Here is a 22425-nt window from a genome sequence, read left to right on the forward strand (position 1 = left end):
AGAAATGATGAGAAAACGGTCCATATTATTTGCAGGCATTGGGTACTTTTGAAAAACTTTCCACTTTTTCAGAACATTTCTGAGTCAATCAAATTGGAAAAATAAGAAAACTTTTTCCAAGTAAGCTTTTCAAAAAATGTATTTGCATAAAAGTATAATATTAAAAGTAGCTACGGTGTTATTTTGACACTTGAAATTTGGTAAAGGATTTTATTTTTTAATTCTATATCTTTACTGTGGATTTGCCAGTAAAATCTTATGTCTTTCGAACAACGTAAATCAAATGGAACATGAACAAGAATAATATACTTAAACTTATTTTTTTCCAATATTCTCTTGTGTTCTATTTCGTTCGCTAAATTTTTATCTAAATTATGACCTACTCTAACAATACTTCAAACTAATCATAAAAAAATCAATAAATATATACCATAAATTAACATTCAAAGTTTGATACTAAATTATAGACCAAAATATTGATTGAACATATTGGTCAACGCCTCACTCGTGGCTGATGGTATCTCCCATCCACTGAGCAACTCTGTTTTGGTTTTTTTAACTGGATTTATTAGGTATTACTCAATCCTCAACACGATTGGAGTCACATATACTAATACTGGTATTTATTCATATAAATCATGCGGTTACAAATAACTTGATTTACAGATTAGGTCTACAAAATAATTTGATACATTATTCACGATAGCATCAGGAATTCTGAATTGTCGCAATATTTTTTTACAAAATAGGTGGCTTTTAAAATAATTAAAATGCATATAACATAAACCCCGTTTTCTGAAATATAGACGTTTCACTTGAACCAATTAAGTGTAGTAACTTTGTGTTTTTCAACAAAAAAACACAACAACAATGGAACATTTTCCTCATTTACAAGAAAATCATTCAGATTTGCTTTCGCATACTGTGGACAGCAGACCACGCGCGACGCGGGACGGAAATGGACGCCGCTTCAGCTTGGAGGGATCACGTCCAAATCCTGAGGGGGGGTGCTAGCCCCAATTCAGAAAGCCATTAGAAATTCCTATCTTCCCCGTTTCAGCCTCAAATTTGTGTTTCTCGTTCCTCCGCAGCCGCTACCATGCTATACTGAGCTCCGGAGAACCCCATTTTTGATGTGGTCAGTTAAAGAGCATTGCAATTTTAGCAAGGAGTTCCTTGATTTAAGCAATCGTTGATCCAAGAGCCGTTCCAGAGACCTCCATTTTAAGACCAAGACTTAGATTTCCAGAGCCCCTATTTCGACTTTGGTGTGTACGTGCAACATGTTGATTGGATTAGCCCACCCCCCCCCCCTTCCCGGGTCAAAATCCCATCCACAGGCTTATCGACCCTCTGTAGTATCTCAGCTAGAGTCCTTGTGAGGAAAGCCCCCCCCCCCCCCCCCCAATCCCCCATTCCAAACTTTTCAGACGACAGAGCACAGTTATAGTAGGCCGAGGGTCTGTGGGAGGACTATGTTATATATGCGCAGATCATGATGCGCATTAACATCAATGAGTAGCAAGGGGATTTCCCTTTACTATGACGTCTACAGGAATTACGTCCGGTGCGGTGAAGAGTGTTTGTCGTAATGTTTTCGATTTGTAGGTATATTTCAACTTGATTACATGTATATTTTGAAAACATTCTTTTAATCGAAGGCGCTAGTGCGCTTTCTCATATCAAACAAGGTCTTATCCGATGCGTTTATGCCCGAAACAGAAGGGCCCTGCTATGCATCGCATGACCGGTTGAGTTAACCAGCGCCAGCCCGGCGAAACCCATGCCACAACCTACTCGCGGTTTCATCCCGGACCGGCTGGCGGGGGCCGGGGGCTTGCTATATAGGCTGGCGCTTGGCCACAGAAGGCCATAGCATCTATAGCCGCTAGCCGTGCATGATAATATAACCGGTGCATAAATGCCAGTGATTTTTTACATCCATTGCGGAATCTTACTTATGTACTTGTACTCATAATTCGCTTGGTATTACTATTATTATCTGGGGCAAAAGTGCATTTCTAAATCTAATGTTAGGCATTTATTTTGGGGCATATCTTCTACTTCAATTTCTCAAATTTGAAATTTGCATAGCCATAGGTTCTAATCTTGGCTGGGGTAAATTGCCAACTCGTCCACTCACCACATGGTCTACCACCTTCATTTAGTCTAATGCTATTCCGTCCATCAACATTTCGTCTAACAACCATTTGGTCCAATCATCACTTATTCAATTTCAAATTGTATTTTTGTCTTTACATTGTACAAGTTTTGGATAATAATAGTAATAATTTACTCCCAGTATCATGTTTTGCTATCATTCTTTCAGAACGAGAGGTCATGGCTCTGATAGACTATTACAACAGACACATACTTATACATCAAAGGTTTGTTCTCACTGCCATTTTGATAGTGACATGCATTACTGGAGATTTCTTGCTGTCAAAGATACATCCACCCAGGCCATCGAACTGGTATAGAGCACTTGTAGACAATGGAACTCATGGTCTAGTTGGTCTCCTATCTTGGACAATTGTTATCAACCCAACTCTGCTACCCTTCGGAGCATTGCTGGACAATGAATTCCTTTGGGAAATCATCCTATGTGGCATCTTGTCTTCTTTGGTAGATCTTGATCATTTTGCAGCAGCTGGAACTCTCAACTTACAGGTGGGACCGATTTCATAAAACCTGTTTTGATAACAAATTTACAATAAGGGTTAAGAACTACTGAAATCATTAAATTTGATTGGTTGATAGTAAATGCAAATATGCAATGATATTATTAAAAAAAACTCAGATTTTCTATTTGACATTCTGTACATTAGGGCTTGGATATTCAATAACAATTAAAAACTAGAAGTGTGTAGGTCTACTACTGTCAACCACACCCACCCGTACCAGGCCACCCCTCACAATTCCTTTCTCCGGGATTAGAGTGCACACTAGCAATTGGCAGTACAAACTCTTACCCACTCGAGGGGCCAGGGGGGGTGGTTTCTTGGTTTATAACAGATGTGGTAGGAAATTAGAAATGTATCGGAAAGTGGCCACTCTGGTCCCATTCCAAAGGACATAAAGTAAAACAACATATCTTTACAAGTATGCTCCTTGGGTTTTGTTTTTCCATTCTTAAAGTTTAATGGTAAATCTGCAATTACTTGCACATTGGTTTATAACTCATTGTCATAATTGTTGTTAATAAATGAATATATTTCTGGTTTCTTATCATTTGCATAACAAAAGATAGAATTACTAAATCCAACTTTGGAGTTTCTGAATTCAATTTCATATTACCATGGGTTACCATGAACAGATTCATATGTATTCCATCATGCACTATTAAAAAGAAAATACTGAAGTGGAAAAAAGGGTAATTATTTTAGGCATGATAGCTTCATATGTTGGTGCTCCATATTCCATAACTTGTATGTCCATGAATTCATCTGTTATATTAGTTTTGTGTGAGGTAACACAATTGGGGTGAGTTCAGACTTGAAAATGCATAACCTTATTGATCCTCCTGTTCTTTCACGTTCAATTTCAGAAAGCATTATCCATGCAGTCAAGACCGCCACTCCATGCAGCAACACTGATCCCGGTCTTCTGTGTCCTACTGCTCCTCGTTGTAAGCCTGTCAAAGATGCCAAGGCTACAACATCTACCACTCATCCTATTTGTTGCCTGGTTCTCGCACCTGACGAGGGATGCGACACGGAGAGGATTTTGGTTGTGGCCATGGAATAGCATGTCGAGGCTGCCATACCTGTCGTACATTTTTGTGATTGCCGTCCTACCTTACTTGGTCATAGCATTTATGAATGGCACGAGTTATTGGCACAGTCGTTTGTTAGACTCCAAGCACATTCCAAAAAATGTAATAATCGAACACGTCTGAGAGACCAGTCTTTCGCTTCAGTTGTCTACAATGTTACACAGAGAGACAAGGAATGAGTACATTCAAACACATCTATAAGCCCACCTAGGTGAAACAGAAAAAGTGGCCACTAGCTTTTTTATACAGGTTCTACAAAAGATATTCATTCAAATTCGGGAATTATGGTGGCCAGGGGTATGATGGCATATTCAGATCCAGAGATATTCGAGGGCTTCTTCTCAGTTGGAATGCCACATTCCGATTTGATATCTGGAACAAAACATTTAAAAGTCATGGGTTTCCTCCATGTTCCCAACTTCATAAGTTCTTATCTATATGTATATTGAAAACTTTGAACATGATTGACTTCTGAATTATCAGCGGTGAAATCAGCCTTTTCAAGGAGGATTAGCTTGTCTGATTTTTTTTTGTCCAATAATGTCACTAATGTTGACATGGCCTCCCCTTTAACACCTTTTAATGCTCTTTTACCCCCTTCCCTGCCATGCCTGTAAAAGCATAGTTGTTTTGGGTCCCAATGCCGTCCCTATCCTAATTCTTTAAATCATCACTCACTTCCCTTGTAGAAGTATACTACAATGTAGTTTGTTCTTGGTAACACCCTCCCCCCCCCCCCCCCCCCCCCGTCCCTAGTAGAAACAGTTAAATTGCCAATACGTCTACTGCCAACCCGTCCACTCACCACATGGTCTACCTTCATTTAGTCTAATGCCATTCCATCCATCAACATTTTGTCTAACAACCATTTGGTCCAATAGCACTTCGTCTAATCACCAGTTCGTCTATGACCATTTCGTCTCATAACCAGTTGGTCTAATATCCATTTCATTTTCATTCATTTTGCACAATTGAACACTTAGTCCAATTAGACCAAATGGTATATGAACTAAATGGTTATTGGACCAGCTGGTTATTAGACAAAATGGTGAATGGACGAAATGGCCATTAGACCATGTGGATAATGGACGAACTGATAGTAGACCAAATGAAAGTAGACAAATTGGAAATTGGACTAACTGGCATTAGACCAAAATGAATAAACTGTAGAAACATTCTAGTTTGTCGTTGGTACCAATTAATGCTTGTACTTCCCTGATTTGAACACCAAACTTTCCTCTTTAAATGCCCCTCTTTGTAGAGGCTTACTAATTGTTCTATATTTTTTAGGCTTTTGTATCGTACCTTTCACTTAATGTTTATTTTTATTTTTTAATACATTTATAGAAAATATTTTAAGTATACTTTTATCGGATTTGTCCCAATAAACCTGCATAAATTCATGACCGTTCCTTTTTTTTACCATCATAAAGTCAATAATTTATTTCGCTCTGAAATACTTTGTTTTGTTTTCAAATCTTATAAATTGCTGGTTCTATATGCTTTCTCTGTTCGTTTTTAATTTGATTCTTTAATTTGATTTCTAACTTCACAAAAAATCATGTGTTCCACACCCATAATGTTGCAAAATGTTTGCCTTTTTTCATTAATCATTAACTATCTGGTAATAACAACCGTTTTTCTTAATTCATAACAAAATGAATTGGCATATTAAGTTTCAAGAATGATATAACTGTGCAATATCAAAGATAATATGACATCTATGTACTTGAATACTATTGCTTTCATGAAGGTTTATTTCAATATTTGAATTAACCATGTTTGTATTATATATTATCTATTCTGCTTCATGTCAATGCACCAGCCAGTATGGAGAGCTTTTCAATAGGAAAGAATTTTATTTTTTTCATCCTCGGGCTGGTGCTCAATGTTATTGTATTCATGTGTTTGAATCAATCATTTGAAGCTCTCTTTATCTTGCTGGGGAAATAAAAATGAATAATTATTATAAGTAAATAAATTACCAAATTCATCACAGGAGTTTGATTCCTTGTGGGTGCTTGCAAGGGCATATTGTAAACACTTCAGTCTCATTATATAGTCATGTTGAAGAAATAATCATCTCTAAATTTCTGTGGTATTATGGGTAATTTTTTTTGGTTTTGTTCTTGTGATATTTCAATTTAACACGGACATAGGCTGATCCAGGGGCAGGGGCCTTAGGGTGCAGCCCCCTCCAACCGATTTTTTTTTTGTTCAGGTGATATGTCTATAGATTCAAATCAGTTATAGGCCATTTGTACCATTGCCAATGTGGCTTAGTTAGATGCACACAGATCCACACCGTGTTCAGATTATCCCCCACTAAACAGAACATCCCCTGGGGATCTCTGTGTGGCTGTGTGATTATTCCAGTCATTTAAAAACTTTATGTTCAATTCCTGTAACTTCTTTGTGATTGAGTCAATTACTTAAACATGCCCTTGAAGGACATGTGTATTGTGTAATAAGCTGGGAAGTTTAATCCCATCTCATTTTCATCGGTCTTCTTTTGCCATTTTGTGACTTTGGATTCAGAAACCAATTGATGTGAGGGGCTATAGCCTCTGTATGATTGAAAAGATCTTTTTAATTATTGACATATGTGCTTATAAAAGATTATTGAAGCTAGCTTGTGTAAAAATATTGTTCATTTTGACTGAGTAGAATCTGTGCAGTGCCCTTGTAAAGTTTGATTAGTTTCTTTTATAACCCAGTTTATATACTGTGTGGAGAAAGGGTGGCGAGGATGGGAGAGAGTTGAATAAAGAACTTTGCACTTTAGGGCTTAAGCCAAAACATATGTGATTAGAAAAGGGAGACAGTGGAATAGTGGATTAAGAGAGAGAGATGATTTACAAAAATTCATACCTGGTAATAATTTGGCAAAAATTAAACTATGAAGCCATATTTTTCTCTTGATTGGTAAAAAAACTTGAGAATAGGTGAATCAGAAAATAAGAAAAAGGTTGGATGTATAATCAAGTAAAAAAAATAATATCTTGGGGGAAGAAACTATACAAAAGAGGGCGAGATGCATACCAATTACCCAGAAAAAATACTAAGGAATTGATCTTTCCCTGATCCCCCCTCTCTCTAATGGCATAAGCAGCAGGGGGTACAATTTTTAAAGCTAAAATTTTTACTGAAAATTTTCACAAAATGCATCAAAAATATGCACAATGTCTTTTAATTTCACTTTAGGAAATGCAAAAGTACCCCAATGACAAGATCGGTCACTTTTGCTCCCTGGCTTTGGAATTTTAGAAAAAGTTTATGTGTCCTGCTCCCCCCCCCCCCCCCGGCAAAATGTATGTGCAGGTGTGGCCATGGCATGCTCTCTCTCTCTCTCTCTATCCTTCCACTTTTTTCTTTTATACCTTTCATCTATTACTTCTCAAATGCTATTGTCCTTTTCACTTTGGTTATCTTTCCTTTCTGTATTTTTTTCACATTTCCTTCGTTTTTCCTGTTCTTTTTCTTTTCCGTTCTTTTTCTTTACTATATTTCCCCCCTATAAAAGTTTTTATGTATCACTTTCTTCTTTTCTTGTCTCTTCTAGCTGGTTTTTTTTTTTTTTTTTAACTTATTTTAGTCCCCACTCAATCAATTGTCTTGTGTCTACATTTACATGTACTTGACAGTTGCTTCAACTCCCAATTTTAACGAGTTTATTAAAGTTTTAAATGATTATTCCAGAGATTGAACATTTTGAACGATGAGAGTCCAAAGTGCCAAACTGATAAACTATCATTGTAAACAAAATTTTACATAATTCATTTAAATTTGATAGTTCCATTCATTTTGCATGTTACTTAGCTCGTTAGAAAAAAATATAGCAGAAAATCAAGTTAACATTGTGAAGAAATCTGATGAAAATCCAGAAACTTTTAGTGTTCATTTTACTAAATTTTAGGATTAAAAAAAAAGAAGTAGGGTCCTACCCTGGCACTCCATAGCCATCACCGACGAAGCCGAGAGATCGAGGGGAAGATCGACATCAGACGAGGAATCAAGAAAAAAGTCTAAAATGGCTGGGAAAGAAACAGAAACAAACATTTCGAATGAAGAAGATCTTGAAAGGAAACATTTTATGCGAATTCTAGCAGCATTTATGTATTACAAGTGAGTACTGTCTGTCTGTTTGTTGTTAGAGATATCGGGTCATCTTACCGTGACTCTCCATGAGCCATGCCGAGTCAACGTCAAGGAGCTCCGCCATCGCGCCAGAAGCTCTGGCGGCGGAGCTCGAGGTCGAGGCGTAGTGGACTAACGTGAACAGGAAGAGGCGCTAATGCAGTTTTGCACCGGCCGACTTCGAGAGAATTTGCCCACCAGTAATTATTCGCAAATGTTATACATGTAGCAAGTCTCTCAATCACATTTAAAGGTCAATATGCCTAGCCAGGAGTAGGGACAGTGATTTTCCTTTTAAAAAAATTGCCTTTTCCGTTTCAGAAAATCTTAAATTCCGTTGTAAGGACGTTCCACAGTTATGTTTGTGCGCATTATGATCTGCGCATATTTTACACTCTGCGCGCTGACGTCACAATGGATGAACAGGTGATTAATTAGCTGTGGGTATGAGCCGATTTTTCTCATCATCTGTACTCTAACTGCAGATCCGATGCGTTATTTTATGAAGCTAAAAAATGGAATTATTCCATGGACCATTTTTAAAAATATCTCTACAATTTCAAAATACTTTACTCTGCAGTGCTGCCAAGAATCACGAATATGACCCCGAGTTTGAATAAATGGTAGAGTGGTTTTGACTTTTTCTTCACATAGATACAAAGCATTTGGCGCATTTTTTGTGTTTTTAAAAACACATTTGCTCAAATAAAAATGCTGATAGTTTGAAAACAAGCACATGAACCCCTATTTTTTAATGTTTGAACCTCTTACTTAGGTATACCTTCTTCTACAACTTTGCAAATTTTGGTGAAAATGACATGGATTTTGAGTAAAGTGCAGCATTTATTGTACTTTTGTAGTTTGTTATTGAAATTTCACATTTTTGAGATTGGGTTTTTGTTATCTTTTACGCCATTTTTAAGAACTGACAGTGCTGTTAGACTTAAAATTGCAAAAAGAATAGCACTATAAAGAGATTCTCCATTCTAACGATACAATTATTAACTCTCTTGCGAAATTTGATGTCCTTTTCATGTATTTTGACTGAGTAATAGAGGTTTAAACTCATTGTAGTGATCTTGCGATGTCTAAAAATGCCAAATTATTTTGAATGCGCAATTCTTAAGAACATCCAGTTGGGTGAACTTTGAAGCTCTATAGCAAAAAATGAAGCACATGGACCTATGTTATTTTTTGCATATTTCGAATATTCAGGTTCTAAAGTATCTATGTGAAAAGTTTGGTGAAAATGACATGGATTTCACTTTAACTGTGGAACGTCCTTAACATGTCAGAAAACGGAAATTCTGTTTCCCCATATCTGCCACTGTACCAACAACGCAGTAGAATCCGCTCTAATCGGATCTATGCGGGTACACAAAATATATATTGACAAACACATTTAACATAAATACATCACCTTTCACATTATTAGCATTATTTTACGGTTGAATGAAATTTTATCGATAATTTTGGGGTTTTTTGGACATGGTTTTGAGCAGTCAACTACTTTAGCCTATCCGCCATTTTGAATTTCAAGACCAGAATATCGTGCTGTTACATCTTCAAACGTAGAGGGCAGCAAGACACGACCGTGTTGTTAAATCAAACGATGTGTGCATGTGAATGTTTTCGATACGGCCGACCCCGTTGCCGGCCAAGGGGCGCGGGCGAGGGGTACGATCGCGTGTGATGGAGTCAAGAGCAGTCACGATGTGTGGATTGTCATACTTTGTAGTGAAGTGAGATCGTGTCCCACTTTCATGTGCCTGTACCGCGAAAAAAACCGAAACTTTCTCCCCGAGATTTCTACTTTCCTTCAAAAAGTTTAATATAGTTTACTCCAACGATGTTGTAGGACTAAGCCTGTTCATCGATCAAAGTAGAATGTCTATTGCTGCTCTCCTTCAGACAAAATTAGATACGCTACTTATGTTGGCAGGGAGGGGTGGCAGGGGCATCGTAGACCAGCAAAAAATTCCATGAAAACACAAGAATTGAAAATCACTCAAAATCATAGGCAATCTTCTCCCAATGCTTATCCAGTCTATTAAATGCAATCACTGAACAAGCAGTAACTACATCTTCTGGGAGACTGTTCCACACATCTATCACTCGTTTAGCAAAGAAAAACTTAAGCACATCAAGACGTGAATATCTTTTCTCTAGCTTTAAGGAATGATCACATGTTTTACCACCATTTCTTAGACATAAAAGCTCAGAACTTGTATCATAGTAACCATGCAGATATTTGAACACGTCAATCATGTCACCTCTTTTACGTCTGTGACTGAGTGATGGCAATTTCAGGAGGCGAAGACGTTCAGAGTATGATAGGTGCTTAATACCTGGGATCAATTTAGTAGCTCTACGTTGGACACTCTCTAACCGCCTCTGCTCTCCCAGCTTATACGGTGACCACACAGCCTGGCCATACTAAGATTGGGCGATTAATAACCTTAAACAAAAGCTTAATAGAGGTCTTATCCAAATGTACAAAAGTTCTTCTTATAATACCAAGCAGTCTATTAGACTTTGACACCACTTTAGAAATGTGCTCCTTGAAAGAAAGACGTGAGATCTAGCCCTAAATCATGTAAATGAGATTCAACTTCATTTCCGACATTTCTACGATATTGATTTCATTTTAAACAAGAATTAATTAAAAAACCGAGGAAAATATGAAAAGACGGGGAAAACTTGACACCGTGTTTATGTTGCCATCTTGTTTTCTTGGTTTTTTGCCAAGAAAAAAGATGACAGCACGCATATCACAATATGCCATTCTTGATACTTCCTCATTGTACACTCATTATTTCTTATATTCTCATTCACACTTCAAAACACTTAATATATATTATATTAATATGCAAGAACTCGCAATATTTAAGTAGACATGGTAATAGATGTTGTTACCCACTCCTTTTTCAGACCTTCAATATGATTATCGAGTTCATAATACCCGTTCTTCCAGTGAATTTTATTTATGGTCTATTAAGTTTAGGCACAAAGCTAAATCATTGAGCTATGTAGGTCCTAAACTATAGAATATGATTCCCAAATAATAACTAATTCACAATTAATTTATTTTGATCTTAAACCCCATTTCTTTAAACAGAACCTATGCTTCGAGTCGAGTTGATCATGCACATGCATCATTCAAGTCTATTCCACAGCATCACCAAGACCTGTTGCCAGACTTTATACCACATCTCAAACAGATCAAACACTGCATTGACCATAACTTCATCATCATTCAGCTTATGCTAGACAGTACAAGAGATATGTTTGAGAACAGCTCAGTGATAACAAATGTAAGTATATTGGGGATTACACATCAATCATGTTTAGGCTGAATAAATAAGGGGGTGGACCAAAGACTTCAATTATAAAGTCAGAAATGGTTTCTTCTTCATAGGACATTGTCCTTTGTGACATCAAGTCAGTTTGATGAAAGTAAAAGAAAACCTAAAGGTTTCAATTAATTCCATCAAACCATTACAGAGAAATGGATTTTTAGCTGATAAGATTATTTACCCCAAACACGTAAATTCCACAAAGTGCCCCACTTTTGGGAAATTGAAATTAATTTTCTGTGTTATTCCCTTGAAAATGAGATTATAATTGCATCTTTTTATGAACAATGGTCAATCATGCATATTTGTAATGCAGATGCGCAATCAAGTAAATTACTGTTAACCCAGTCCCATTGTCAACTGGAACTGAGTGGTATCAGTACAAAAAATTGCTGAAATTACAAAATAATTCAGTCGATGGGTTCATGTTGAATATCTGGATAGCAAGCCAATAAAATATCAACATTTCCACTTTCTCTCCTGTAGGGTGAGAGTGCTGGGGCTAAAGCTGTTGTGAAGATGGACATGGATAAAGTACTAACAACCTTGAAGCAGTTCTTCAGAGATTGGAGTTCAGATGGCAAGGAAGAGAGGGATGGATGTTATAAGCCTATCATTGACGAGATCAAACAGTTATACCCAAAGGGAAAATGGTAAGGATATTTATTGCAACTTACAAATTCACTGTTTCACTCAGTTATGAATTCTTATGTCTAAGTTTATTTAATTGAGAACAATCTTTGTTGGGAATTGTAATGTAATTATTTTTCATTACAGTGCTCACATTAGCCGAATTCAGTGTATTTACTAACCTTTACTTTCTCGCCTCTCCATTTCACTTCTACCACTTTCTCTTAGTCCTTTCCTGGACTTTACAGAATGTTGTACCGTAAACCACTTCCGCTATTGTTGATATACCACCTAGCTGACCTTCATACATTACCTAAAATATTTCCTAATCACAAACTTATATGAAAATAATATAAGCCCATACTTTAATGAGCTGAAAACTGCTTAAATTTGTTGAGTTGATCTTTTCACAATGTTGTCCAAAACATCTTTGTGAGGAAAATATAATTATTGAAATTGAATAATTATTTAAGAAAGCAATGAAGTTTTTAAAGTTGTAAAAAAGTTTTATTCATGCCTTTGGAGATTTCAAATTGTAGGGTAGGGATATTGACCTCTCCACTAAAAGCTAGAATGTCAAAATCTACAGATTACTGACCATGAATTTATTCAGCCTGGCCAAACATTGAAAATGTTTATATTAAAAGTTTAGCCTTCTGACTTTTAACTCCAATTTTGATGGTAGATATCTTTCAGGATAGTTCGCTCTTCAAAGCCTTCCCAAACAAATATTCTGATTAAGCCTTAAAAAAAAACCAATGATGTCATGGTTTACACAATTTGCGTCCTAAAATGGTGTCAGGACATGCGCTTATCGTACTGCAGCAAACTTGTGAAATGATCTTAATGCACTTCTCGCCTGAATAGGAGTAATGTTTGTAATTATCAACATTTGTTATATCTCTGTTCCATTTATATTGATATGTTAAGTTTTGATGCCATCTTCACATAATTACCGGCCAGCATAATCCTTCTGGGGAATATTTCATGAAACAAATAATCAGTGATTTTTCACTGACAACTGTAATAAGCTACGGAAATGCTTGCATCTGATTGGCTCAGAAACAATTAACCTGTGAACAATCAATGACTGTTTGCTTCATGACATGCCCCTCTGATTTCTCCTTCAGTAAACCAGATGAAGTGGATGTGTTGGTTCCAGGTGCAGGGTTAGGTCGGTTAGCCTTTGAGATTGCAAGCAACGGATACCGTTGCCAGGGCAATGAATTCAGTCTGTTCATGCTCATTGCCTCACACTTTATCCTCAACAAGTAAGTGAGTATATACCACACTTCAATAAACTTTCTCTTCTTAGAATTGAAATTCAATCATTAATTCATCTAAAATTATGTTTGATATCAAAGTTTAAAAGTTTATATTCACATGGTCCACAAGAAGTTGGTATACTTTTCAGATAGTCTAATAGCGAATGGGCTAAACCCATTTGGTCTAATATATGAATTTGGTCTACATTACATGTGGTCTAGCTTATTAACCCACTTAGTCTAATTCTCATTTAGTCTAATGCCCAGCAAAGTTGGTAAAATGTGTACTGTGTCGACTAAAAATTAGGTGTTTAAAAATCTGTCTATATTGACTATTGGTGTTTGACCAAGTGGTTACTACACATGGTCCTTGTATTTACTTGAAACTGCCAAGTCTAATCCCTGAAAATTGACTGATTATCAAGTGAAAAACTAGAGATTTTCGATATCTCCCAGATTCATGTATTGATTTCTTTCATTGGATTGTGTGTGATCAAGGAATATCTCCCTCCTTAGCGAATTCTCTCTGAAAGGTGAATAGTAAAGTTATTATGTACTGTTTATCCTTATACATATTATAAGAAAAATTAAGATATTATTTTCTTCAGAATTAATTATAGCAATAGTATAATGCTTGAATTTATGATAACAATACTATAATGCTTTTATAGCATATCTCGCTTATTGAGCACCTCTATGCACTGAGGGAATAATGGATGAAAAGAAGATGAAATAGAAAATTGATATTGGTCTATATTTGTATACTTAATTACCATCCTGGGATCCAGGAGTTATGCTTGCATACCAGTATTTTATATTTGTTTCTTTGTATATATTTCCAGGTCTACAGAAACAAACATGTTTACATTGTATCCATGGATACATGCATTCAGCAACAACAAATCGTCAGCCAATCAGATCAGGCCTATCCACTTCCCTGACATCAATCCCATGCTCCTTTCACCCGATGCACATTTTTCTATGGTAGCTGGGGATTTCCTTGAAGTCTACACAGACGAAGGTTAGCATGCCAGTTTATGTTCATTTCATGTATGTTGCGTTTGAATGTATCAATTGAAATACAACTAAAAATTGTTATAAAAGCAAATTATATAAAGCAGGGGTTTCGGATTCTGATGACCTGGGTTCGATTCCCACTTGGTGCCTTAGTACCCTTTGGTAAGGCATTCATCCTCATTACCTGGTCCCTCAGAGAGGACTGTAAGCCTTCAGACCTCTGGTTGGTTGCTTACAAGCATTATTGCTATCCTGGCAATCAGGTGAAAAAAATCACCACCTCCAATTTCCTAACAGAACAATAATTATGCATCTTTAGCAATTAAACCCAACTTAGAAAACCTTACTTGATAGTTTAGGGGTAACATATGATTTGGGTATCCAAAATTACACCATGGAAGGTTAGTAAGGTATCAGAGTGAGAATCTACATCTTTACTCCAGGTCAAAGGTTATATGGGAAATGGGTGATTTCAAGTTCGGTGTTCGGTGTTGGTGTTGGTGTTGAGAGCGTAAAAAGGCCGCTGAACCGAGCTCCAACACCGAGCTGGGTTCAGACGAATGATACCGATTGCGTTATCGATAGCACATGACGTCACGCCTCTGCGCTGCGCTGCTAAATCATCTCAACTTCACGCGAGAAGTCTCGACGACGAAAATGAAATCGGAGAGAAATGCATTAAATTCTCATCGTACAGAATACCAATGTTTTAATTAATTCAAGAATTCGAAAGAGTGAACATTATTCTTCATCAAAATATATACAGCTCAAATGATTTGTACTCATCTTAACTGTAAAAGCTAATTTTACGGGGATGTTTCATCGTGTTCGCCGCCTGTTCACGAGCTTGAGATTGCCAACACCGACACCAACACCGAACTTGAAATCATGATTTTCCCAATCCCTGGGGGTTGGTGTTGGTGAATGGGGAAATTGCACGTAGATCATCAGCACCAGCCGCAGTGCTGGGTTCAGCAGACGACATTCAACACCAGCATTCAACACGAACTGCCGGAAATACGTCATATTTTCCGAGGTCAATCCCAACACCAGCCTTATTTCAAGTACAGTGTTGTGGCTGGTGTTGGTGTTGTCACAACATCAACACCAGATTTCAACACCGTACTTGAAATCACCCAATGCCTAAGCATATGTTGCTGTATTGTAGTTTATAATGCTTCAATGATTCAATAGATCAACTTCCTTGACAAGAAAATACAATGCCAGCAAATAAACTAAAAATTGCAAATTTACGTGAGTATTCCAGACATTCGAAGGGCAGTGAGTGTATATCAAAGATTAACTAAATATACATAGAGTGGACTTTCTGTTTTGTTTTATGATTGCTTGGGTTCATAATGGATTTCTTTCTTGTGACAGATCTATGGGACTGTGTAGCCACCTCATATTTCATTGACACAGCCAAGAACATCCTAGCGTACATAGAGAAGATATACCGTATTCTGAAACCTGGTGGACACTGGGTTAATTTAGGTAAGTAAGTAATATTTACAAGCAATCGATTGATTCGCCACCACCCGCAAAAGAGCTTTAGTATTTGGGGAATCTAATCCATTTGATGTAGCAGAGGTATGCAATGATTTTTTGGGGGTAAAAAGATGACCTTCATAAACCCAATAAAACCTATCCTCCAATTAGCCGCCTAAGAGTAATGCGGATAATTCAATAAAAATTGCGTTCACAGACTCCGAAAATTATCCGCATTATTTTTACGAGCGTGGGTCCTGAAAAAGGCGGATAATTGTCATGACAACTGGACACGCCCCCTCCGATGCGGTTGTGTTGGAAAAGGGTGACCTTGTGACCGCACCATGGCAATTATCCGCATTATTTGGAAATACGTTCATAAACTCAAAATCTTGTCCCGGTGCCGCTATTATGCGGATAATAGCAGCATCAGAATAAGGCGGATAACTCTTGTCCTCTGATTTTACGACCAAATTATGCTGCTATTAGCCACATAATTGGGTTTTATTGGGTTTATGAAAGGGGTATTAGCTTACTAGAAATACCCCTATGTCAAGCCTCACTCTGAGCATTTGTGTAAGAATCTCCCTCCATACAATGGAATGTGTGTGTGCAAGGAATCATATTTTCTTGATACTTTTATATAAACTTTATATTTTGTTGTTAATAGATCCCCTACCCTATCAGAGCACATAACTAATGAGGATTCTCGAGACACTTTTCAAAGCCACTCTTTGTGTAACACCTTGTCTCACCATCTAACCATCAAGGCCATCTTTCTGGCCACTGTCACTTATACTGTAGGCAGGGGAGAATCTCTCTCTCCAACACATGGATATGTGTTCAGAGTATCATTCATTCTATATTATCTTTATATTCTTTTGTTAACAGGTCCTCTTCTTTATCATTTTGAAAACATGCCTAATGAGGATTCCATAGAGATCAGTTATGATGTTCTACAGAGGGTCATTCTAGATATGGGCTTCAAGATTCTGGTAAGATCATTATATAATTTGCCTCATCTTGGTTGTTTGTCCATCTTCTTGTTTCCAGTTTTTTTCCATGATTCACTTTAAAACGTAGCCCATTCCAAGTTTTTTTCCAGTCGGCATAACAAAAACACAACATAGGCACCGCTTTTTCCGATGGTAGTGGCGATGTAAAATCTTAACCAGGGCTAAATTTTTTTTATGATATTAAAATTCTGAAAGTATGAGGACCTATTTCAAATTTTAAACCTGATCATTGGCATAGGTTGCAGGTCATGTGATCAAGGCCAAAAAGGTTCATGGTCAATGACCTTTCACTATGTTGTGGTATCAGCATCAAAAGCTGAACCAAGGTTAAGATTTGGAATTTTAAAGATGATTTGAAAGTCGCTAGTCCATAAAGCTATATGTTAAGGTTATCAAGTATTAGCAAATGGATGAATGCAATTTCTGGTCACAGGGCTGAGGTCAAAGGTCATTTGGGGGTCAAGGACCTACTGTTAACTTACCTAAAATATAGTTTTGAAATCTATCCTCTTGAACTTGAATAAAGTTTGTCAGATGGCATAATGTTTAGTCACTTCGTCAATGTCAACGGTCATTCCAGACCAATTTACTTTGATATAAATTAATTTTTTGTTTATTGTCTTAAAAAAGTATGTAATCAAATGAGTTAGTATTGGCTATAACACAATTGATATTATATGAAAAACTTGTTTCCAAGTCAATATCAAAGGTTTAGAGGTCAATGAATTTTGGTTTTATTATTGAATAACTTATTATGATCTTTTGTTTTTGAAAAATGACTTATCTGAATTTGTTTTCATATTCCAAGAGGCTTAGGACTTGACAACATATGTTATTAACTTTCATGATTCTTGCTGATTGATTGAAGACATCCAAATTGAACTCTTGTTTGTATTATTGCAGAAAGAGAACCCCTGTGTAAGATCAACCTACATCCAAGATCCAGAATCCATGATGAGATACTCCTATGAATGTGTTTTCTTCGTCTGTCAAAAACCAGCTTCCCCTCATGAAAGAGCACAGGAGCAATTATGACAGTACTCCCCCCTCAATTCATTTACATGCCAAGTCTGCCTCTAGTTGTTGTCAAATATATATATTTCCATTATTCCGTAACCATTCATATTTTGTGTGTATGGGTGAGTGTGACTATGTATGTTTGATGGATGTAAAATATTTTAGGATATGAGGAAATTTATAATCATTGTTTATTTGGATTAATATGAAGAGATCTGATTAATCAATCTGCAATGAATTTAGGTGGATTATTTCCTATTGATCTCATATTTTGTCCATGTGCATATGTATGTGACCGTGTGCTGGATTAAATATTTTAAGATATAATGAAATTGAATATTCATTGTGTATTTGCATTTCTATGAAATGATCTGATTAATTAATTTGTAATGAGTTCAAATTGATTATTTCTAAGTAAACTCATTTCATTAAAAAAATATATAATAATAATAATAATATTCCGCATTTATATAACACTTAACACATCGGAACGACGTCTCTAAGCGATATATTATTACCCCGGTCGTCGGATCCTTGCATGCCCGCATACAATGTATGCACCTCCACTCCCTGGGGAGCATTCCAACAAGAGTTCCAAGACTCAATTGCTAGTCATACTACATAGGCTTTCGCATTCTACCGGGTACCCATTTAACACCTTGGTGGAGAGTGGCAATTGTGGATTCACGCCTTGCCAAAGGACGCTAGGCCATGGTGGGATTCAATCACATGACCCTCTGATTACAAGGTGAGAGTCAGAACCGCTACACCACGTCGCTATGTGTGATGGAGGAAATATATTAGGATATAATGAAAATTAATATTGTTAATTGCATTTGTAGTGGATCATTTTATTAGTCAATTTGCAATGTATTTCTATGGATTATTTCCATTTGAACTCATATTTCATCTTTATGTGTAATGGATGAAATATATCTGGATAATTTTGATGAAAATGAATATTTATTGTTTCTGTTTCTGTTGAAGTAACTTCCAGCCAAGCCGGCCTAATATAACAATTATATAGGAAACATTTTATGTCTGAGATAATCAGTCATAGTGGCTGACCTTATAGAAGACAGAAGTTTGGGGGGCCTATTTTGTTAAAGTGGGGATAGTTTGTATTTGCATCTGTACAAAATGATCTGATAAATTGATTGTACAATGAATTTAATGACACCGATACAAATTGATATACCAAGAATTGTATATAAAATGACAGGACATCATCTCATCTCGAGGAAAAAAGTGAGAAATATGTCACAATCATTGAAAAATTCTGAGTAACACTTATGTAGAGATCCATATTAGACACCATGGTCCTCATCTATGGAACTCCCTCCCTGAGTCTTTAGAAGATGTTTCTCTCTTTCATTTAACAATTCATATCATTCATCATTGATCACAATTAGGTGCAAAACAAAGAGTATACATATTTCATAGGATTTACAATTGATTATTAGATCCTATGATAGTCAGGGTAGGCATTTTTATTTACAGCATAGTTCTTCTCCTTTACAGTGTTATATGATTTTTTTAAACAAATATTTGTGCGAATGATACCTATGGACATTTTGTTTTCATGTATGATAATATAATGCAATATATTCCTCTTTTATTTTGCTTGGTTTAATTTTTTAATGCATTATTTTTTCATGATCCGGGTTATTGTAATTTTTTATTATTATTTATTTGTTTGTTTTATTTTTTGAAAAAAAAAAGAAATCCTTTGAAGAACATGTACAAACAATGAGTGGTACACAATGAATATAGATATCAAATCAGAGGATAGCCTAAATTTTATGCTAATATAACATTACTGTTTTTCCGGGGGGGGGGGGGTCTTGACTGTACATAATAATATGATCAAGTTCCTAAGTTCTCTTCTATCAAAAATCTTGTTTGATATAATTTAATCGTGCATGTATGATAGAGCAAGCGAATGAAATAACTTTTAAAATGAAAAAGTGATTTGGTGGGACATATACTTTTCTGTAGATTTTAAATTTGAATTAGGAATTATTAGATGAAGGAAATCCAAGATTATTTTATTGGTCCATGAATGGAAGTAACGATCATGTTAGTGTGATTTTTTTTCCCTTTGATGTATGTTAATTTATGAAGTTTATAACTGTATTGGACTTGATTAGAAACAGGTTATATCAAAGGATTAACTACATCCATGTGTAAAGAAAAAAAAATCATATTTGTCATTTGATTGTTCTGTCTGACTTATTTTGATAAATTTCCCTTTTTTGGAATTTGTGAAAAAGGAAGAAATTCAACATTAAATTATACATTATTTTTACATCACGATGTGGTCTCTGTCCTTTAAAAAAATATATGTTTCTATGTGACCATTTTGTTATACTTCCCATAATGCATCACTGATGCTCAATGAATTTTGTCATTTCAAGACAAAGGGCTTAGCCTGAGATAGCCAAATCTGAAATGATTATTTATTCTATTTCAAGTTTTGGTCTTTATTCAGTTCATCATAACTGATATTACACTTTTCAACATGACAAATCAGCCAATGCATTTTTGCCAATGCTAATTTTTTTCACCGAATTTTCAGGGGCCTTTCCCTTCTTCAGGAATAAAGGTGATAAACTCCTAATAGACAGTTCCGTAATATGTAGGTCCGACCCCAGATCTCCATGAAATTTTCACGTTCTTTTGACAGTCTGTAATGCTCTCAAATGACCATGACCAGTTTATGAAGTGAAGTAAAACTTGAGAAAAATGGGGTCGGATGTAAAAAAAGGTTGATTAGTTTACGGAATTGCCCTAATATATATTGTTTATCTAGTAAAATCGGTGTATTGGTATGTGACGGATCATGCTTTGATGATGCTGGTAGTTATAGCGTGCGGTTCTCAAAACAAAATGAGTAAAACAGTAAAAATAAGAAGCAAAACAATTTCGGGGGAGGGGAGAAGTGAGTAGAAAAGCGAGAGGACAGTGAAATGAACCAAAATAATATCAGGGGGAGGGGTAAAAGGGAGAAAGAAGAGATAGAAGAAATGAAAATAAAAAGAATACAAGGAACGGGGAAAGAGTGTAGAAGAGAAAGCAGGACGATGGATATAGACAGAAAAGAAAGAAAGGAGAACAGATTAAAAAAATAATGAGTTACAGAAGGAAGAATAGAAGAAAGAGGAAAAACGAACGGGAAGAAAAAAACCCCAAAGAATAAAAAAGAATGAGAAACATTTTGGAGACTTCTTACACTTGTGTGTATATCATTTGTTGTCCTATGTGTTTTTATATATACATTTTAGGATGTTTTGAATTGATTATCAAGAATTTAATGAGTTTGAATTGAATTGAAATGGATTGAGGGGGAAAGAAAGGACGAGGAAACGTTTATGAAGAGGGAAATGAGCGGGAATAGGCATTGATACAAAGAGGCTGGAGCTTACCAAGTTAAAAGACGATTGATCTGTTCTTGGATCCAAGTTTTATTCCTTATCTGTCAGCAAGTACATCCCAACAAAAAGTGGAGATAAAAAGAGCTAAAGCAGACAAACATAAATGCTGAAAATTTAACAGAACTCGGATGTAAAATGAGCGTTTCGTTATTATGAACAACCTAGTGATATGCAAATGAGTGAGTCAGTGATGTCACAAATCCTCTTTTGTTTTGAAATATAGAATATCACGGGAACTGTTGCAGATTTTATAATAACGAAGCATTAATAATCACAATGGGCTGTAACAATATTACTGCAGTCTTACTTCAATTGCAATCCCACATTTTCATGGAAAATATAACTTTGTTCCACATTATAATGAGTAAAAATAAGAAATTTCACAGACCTATAATCATAACATGACATACAATAGGTGAGTGAGGTAATCGGGTCACTCATTTCGCAGACAGACCAGGGGGGGGGGGGGGCGTTTCATGAAGGACTTGTCGGACGCTTTTTCTGACAAGTCCCATATTATGCGACAGTTACCATAGTAACAGTGCCTCTCAGCCAATCAAAACCAAGGAAAGTTGTCAGATCTGACAACTAGTCAGATGAAAAGTGATGAAACACTCCCCTGGATGTGCATATAAATCTTTTGTGAAAAATAAGTGAAAATGACAAACAAAATTTTCAGCATTTCACTGGTTTGGTTTTTGTCTTTTTATTCAAATGTACCTTATGTTTGGTACACCATGTAGGCACTGCGGGAGGCACTGATGACTGCAGATCAGGAGAGCGTTATCAAGGTTTTCATCCGACAAGTTGTCAGGTCTGGCATCTTTCCTTGAGAATGACTGGCTGAGAGTCACTAGTTACCATGGTAACTGTAGGATAAAACAGTACTTGTCGGATATTCATGAAATGCTCCCCTAGCTGTAGTACAGATCACGAATATGGTGTGCTGGTGAGCGTGTCTATAAAGTCTATACTCTCTGCACTAAAAATGGTTACCCAACATTGGGTAAAATGGGAACATGCAAGTTGGTTGGGTAAAGAGTATATTTTATATACCTCATATTTTGTAAATTTTACGCAATGTTGCGTTGAAATAGCCCCATATGGGATGAAACAAAATACTCAGCAAACATGTATGTTCGCTTAAATTCTACCCCAAAAGTTGGGTAAAATCAAACTCAGTGCATGTTATAGTGTAAAAGACGATCAGTCATTCTCCTAATCCACCATCTCTTTGTCTTTCCCTCTAATTTATGTTACACTGCAAAAACTCTATAGTGTTGAATTGAT

General features: G+C 36.2%; 2 protein-coding genes across 5 annotated transcripts; both read left to right on the plus strand.

The window, feature by feature from the left end:
• Positions 1-1526: 1526 nt before the first annotated feature.
• On the plus strand, positions 1527-6423 carry LOC129256519 (transmembrane protein 267-like). Of its 4 annotated transcripts, none has more exons than XM_054894701.2 (3): positions 1527-1608; positions 2330-2670; positions 3548-6423. In XM_054894701.2, the coding sequence occupies exons 2-3, from the start codon at positions 2341-2343 to the stop codon at positions 3896-3898; spliced, it is 681 nt and encodes a 226-aa protein (XP_054750676.1). In that variant the 5' UTR covers positions 1527-1608; positions 2330-2340; the 3' UTR covers positions 3899-6423. The 4 variants fall into 4 exon arrangements, with proteins under 4 accessions (XP_054750676.1, XP_054750675.1, XP_063952500.1 ...); XM_054894700.2 differs by having other exon boundaries at positions 1528-1604; XM_064096430.1 differs by lacking the exon at positions 1527-1608 and adding an exon at positions 1696-1913.
• A 1274-nt stretch (positions 6424-7697) lies between these two features.
• On the plus strand, positions 7698-20009 carry LOC129257789 (carnosine N-methyltransferase-like). The gene is made up of 8 exons (XM_054896188.2): positions 7698-7900; positions 11031-11226; positions 11755-11921; positions 13029-13169; positions 14006-14184; positions 15561-15674; positions 16560-16663; positions 17588-20009. Exons 1-8 carry the CDS (start codon positions 7806-7808, stop codon positions 17717-17719), a joined length of 1128 nt encoding a protein of 375 aa, XP_054752163.2. The 5' UTR covers positions 7698-7805; the 3' UTR covers positions 17720-20009.
• Positions 20010-22425: the final 2416 nt, after the last annotated feature.

The sequence above is a fragment of the Lytechinus pictus genome, chromosome 3 (assembly GCF_037042905.1).
Source record: "Lytechinus pictus isolate F3 Inbred chromosome 3, Lp3.0, whole genome shotgun sequence".
In the NCBI taxonomy this organism is placed as follows: Eukaryota; Metazoa; Echinodermata; class Echinoidea; order Temnopleuroida; family Toxopneustidae; genus Lytechinus; species Lytechinus pictus.

What these genes read in the sequence shown, in the direction of transcription:
- LOC129257789 (XM_054896188.2), top strand. Translation starts at nt 7,806, where the DNA reads ATGGCTGGGAAAGAAACAGAAACAAACATTTCGAATGAAGAAGATCTT. An exon ending in TTATACCCAAAGGGAAAATG is followed by an intron (nt 11,922 to 13,028) that starts GTAAGGATATTT and finishes TTTCTCCTTCAG; the next exon opens with TAAACCAGATGAAGTGGATG. An exon ending in TGGACACTGGGTTAATTTAG is followed by an intron (nt 15,675 to 16,559) that starts GTAAGTAAGTAA and finishes TTTTGTTAACAG; the next exon opens with GTCCTCTTCTTTATCATTTT.
- LOC129256519 (XM_054894701.2), top strand. Translation starts at nt 2,341, where the DNA reads ATGGCTCTGATAGACTATTACAACAGACACATACTTATACATCAAAGG. An exon ending in CTGGAACTCTCAACTTACAG is followed by an intron (nt 2,671 to 3,547) that starts GTGGGACCGATT and finishes GTTCAATTTCAG; the next exon opens with AAAGCATTATCCATGCAGTC.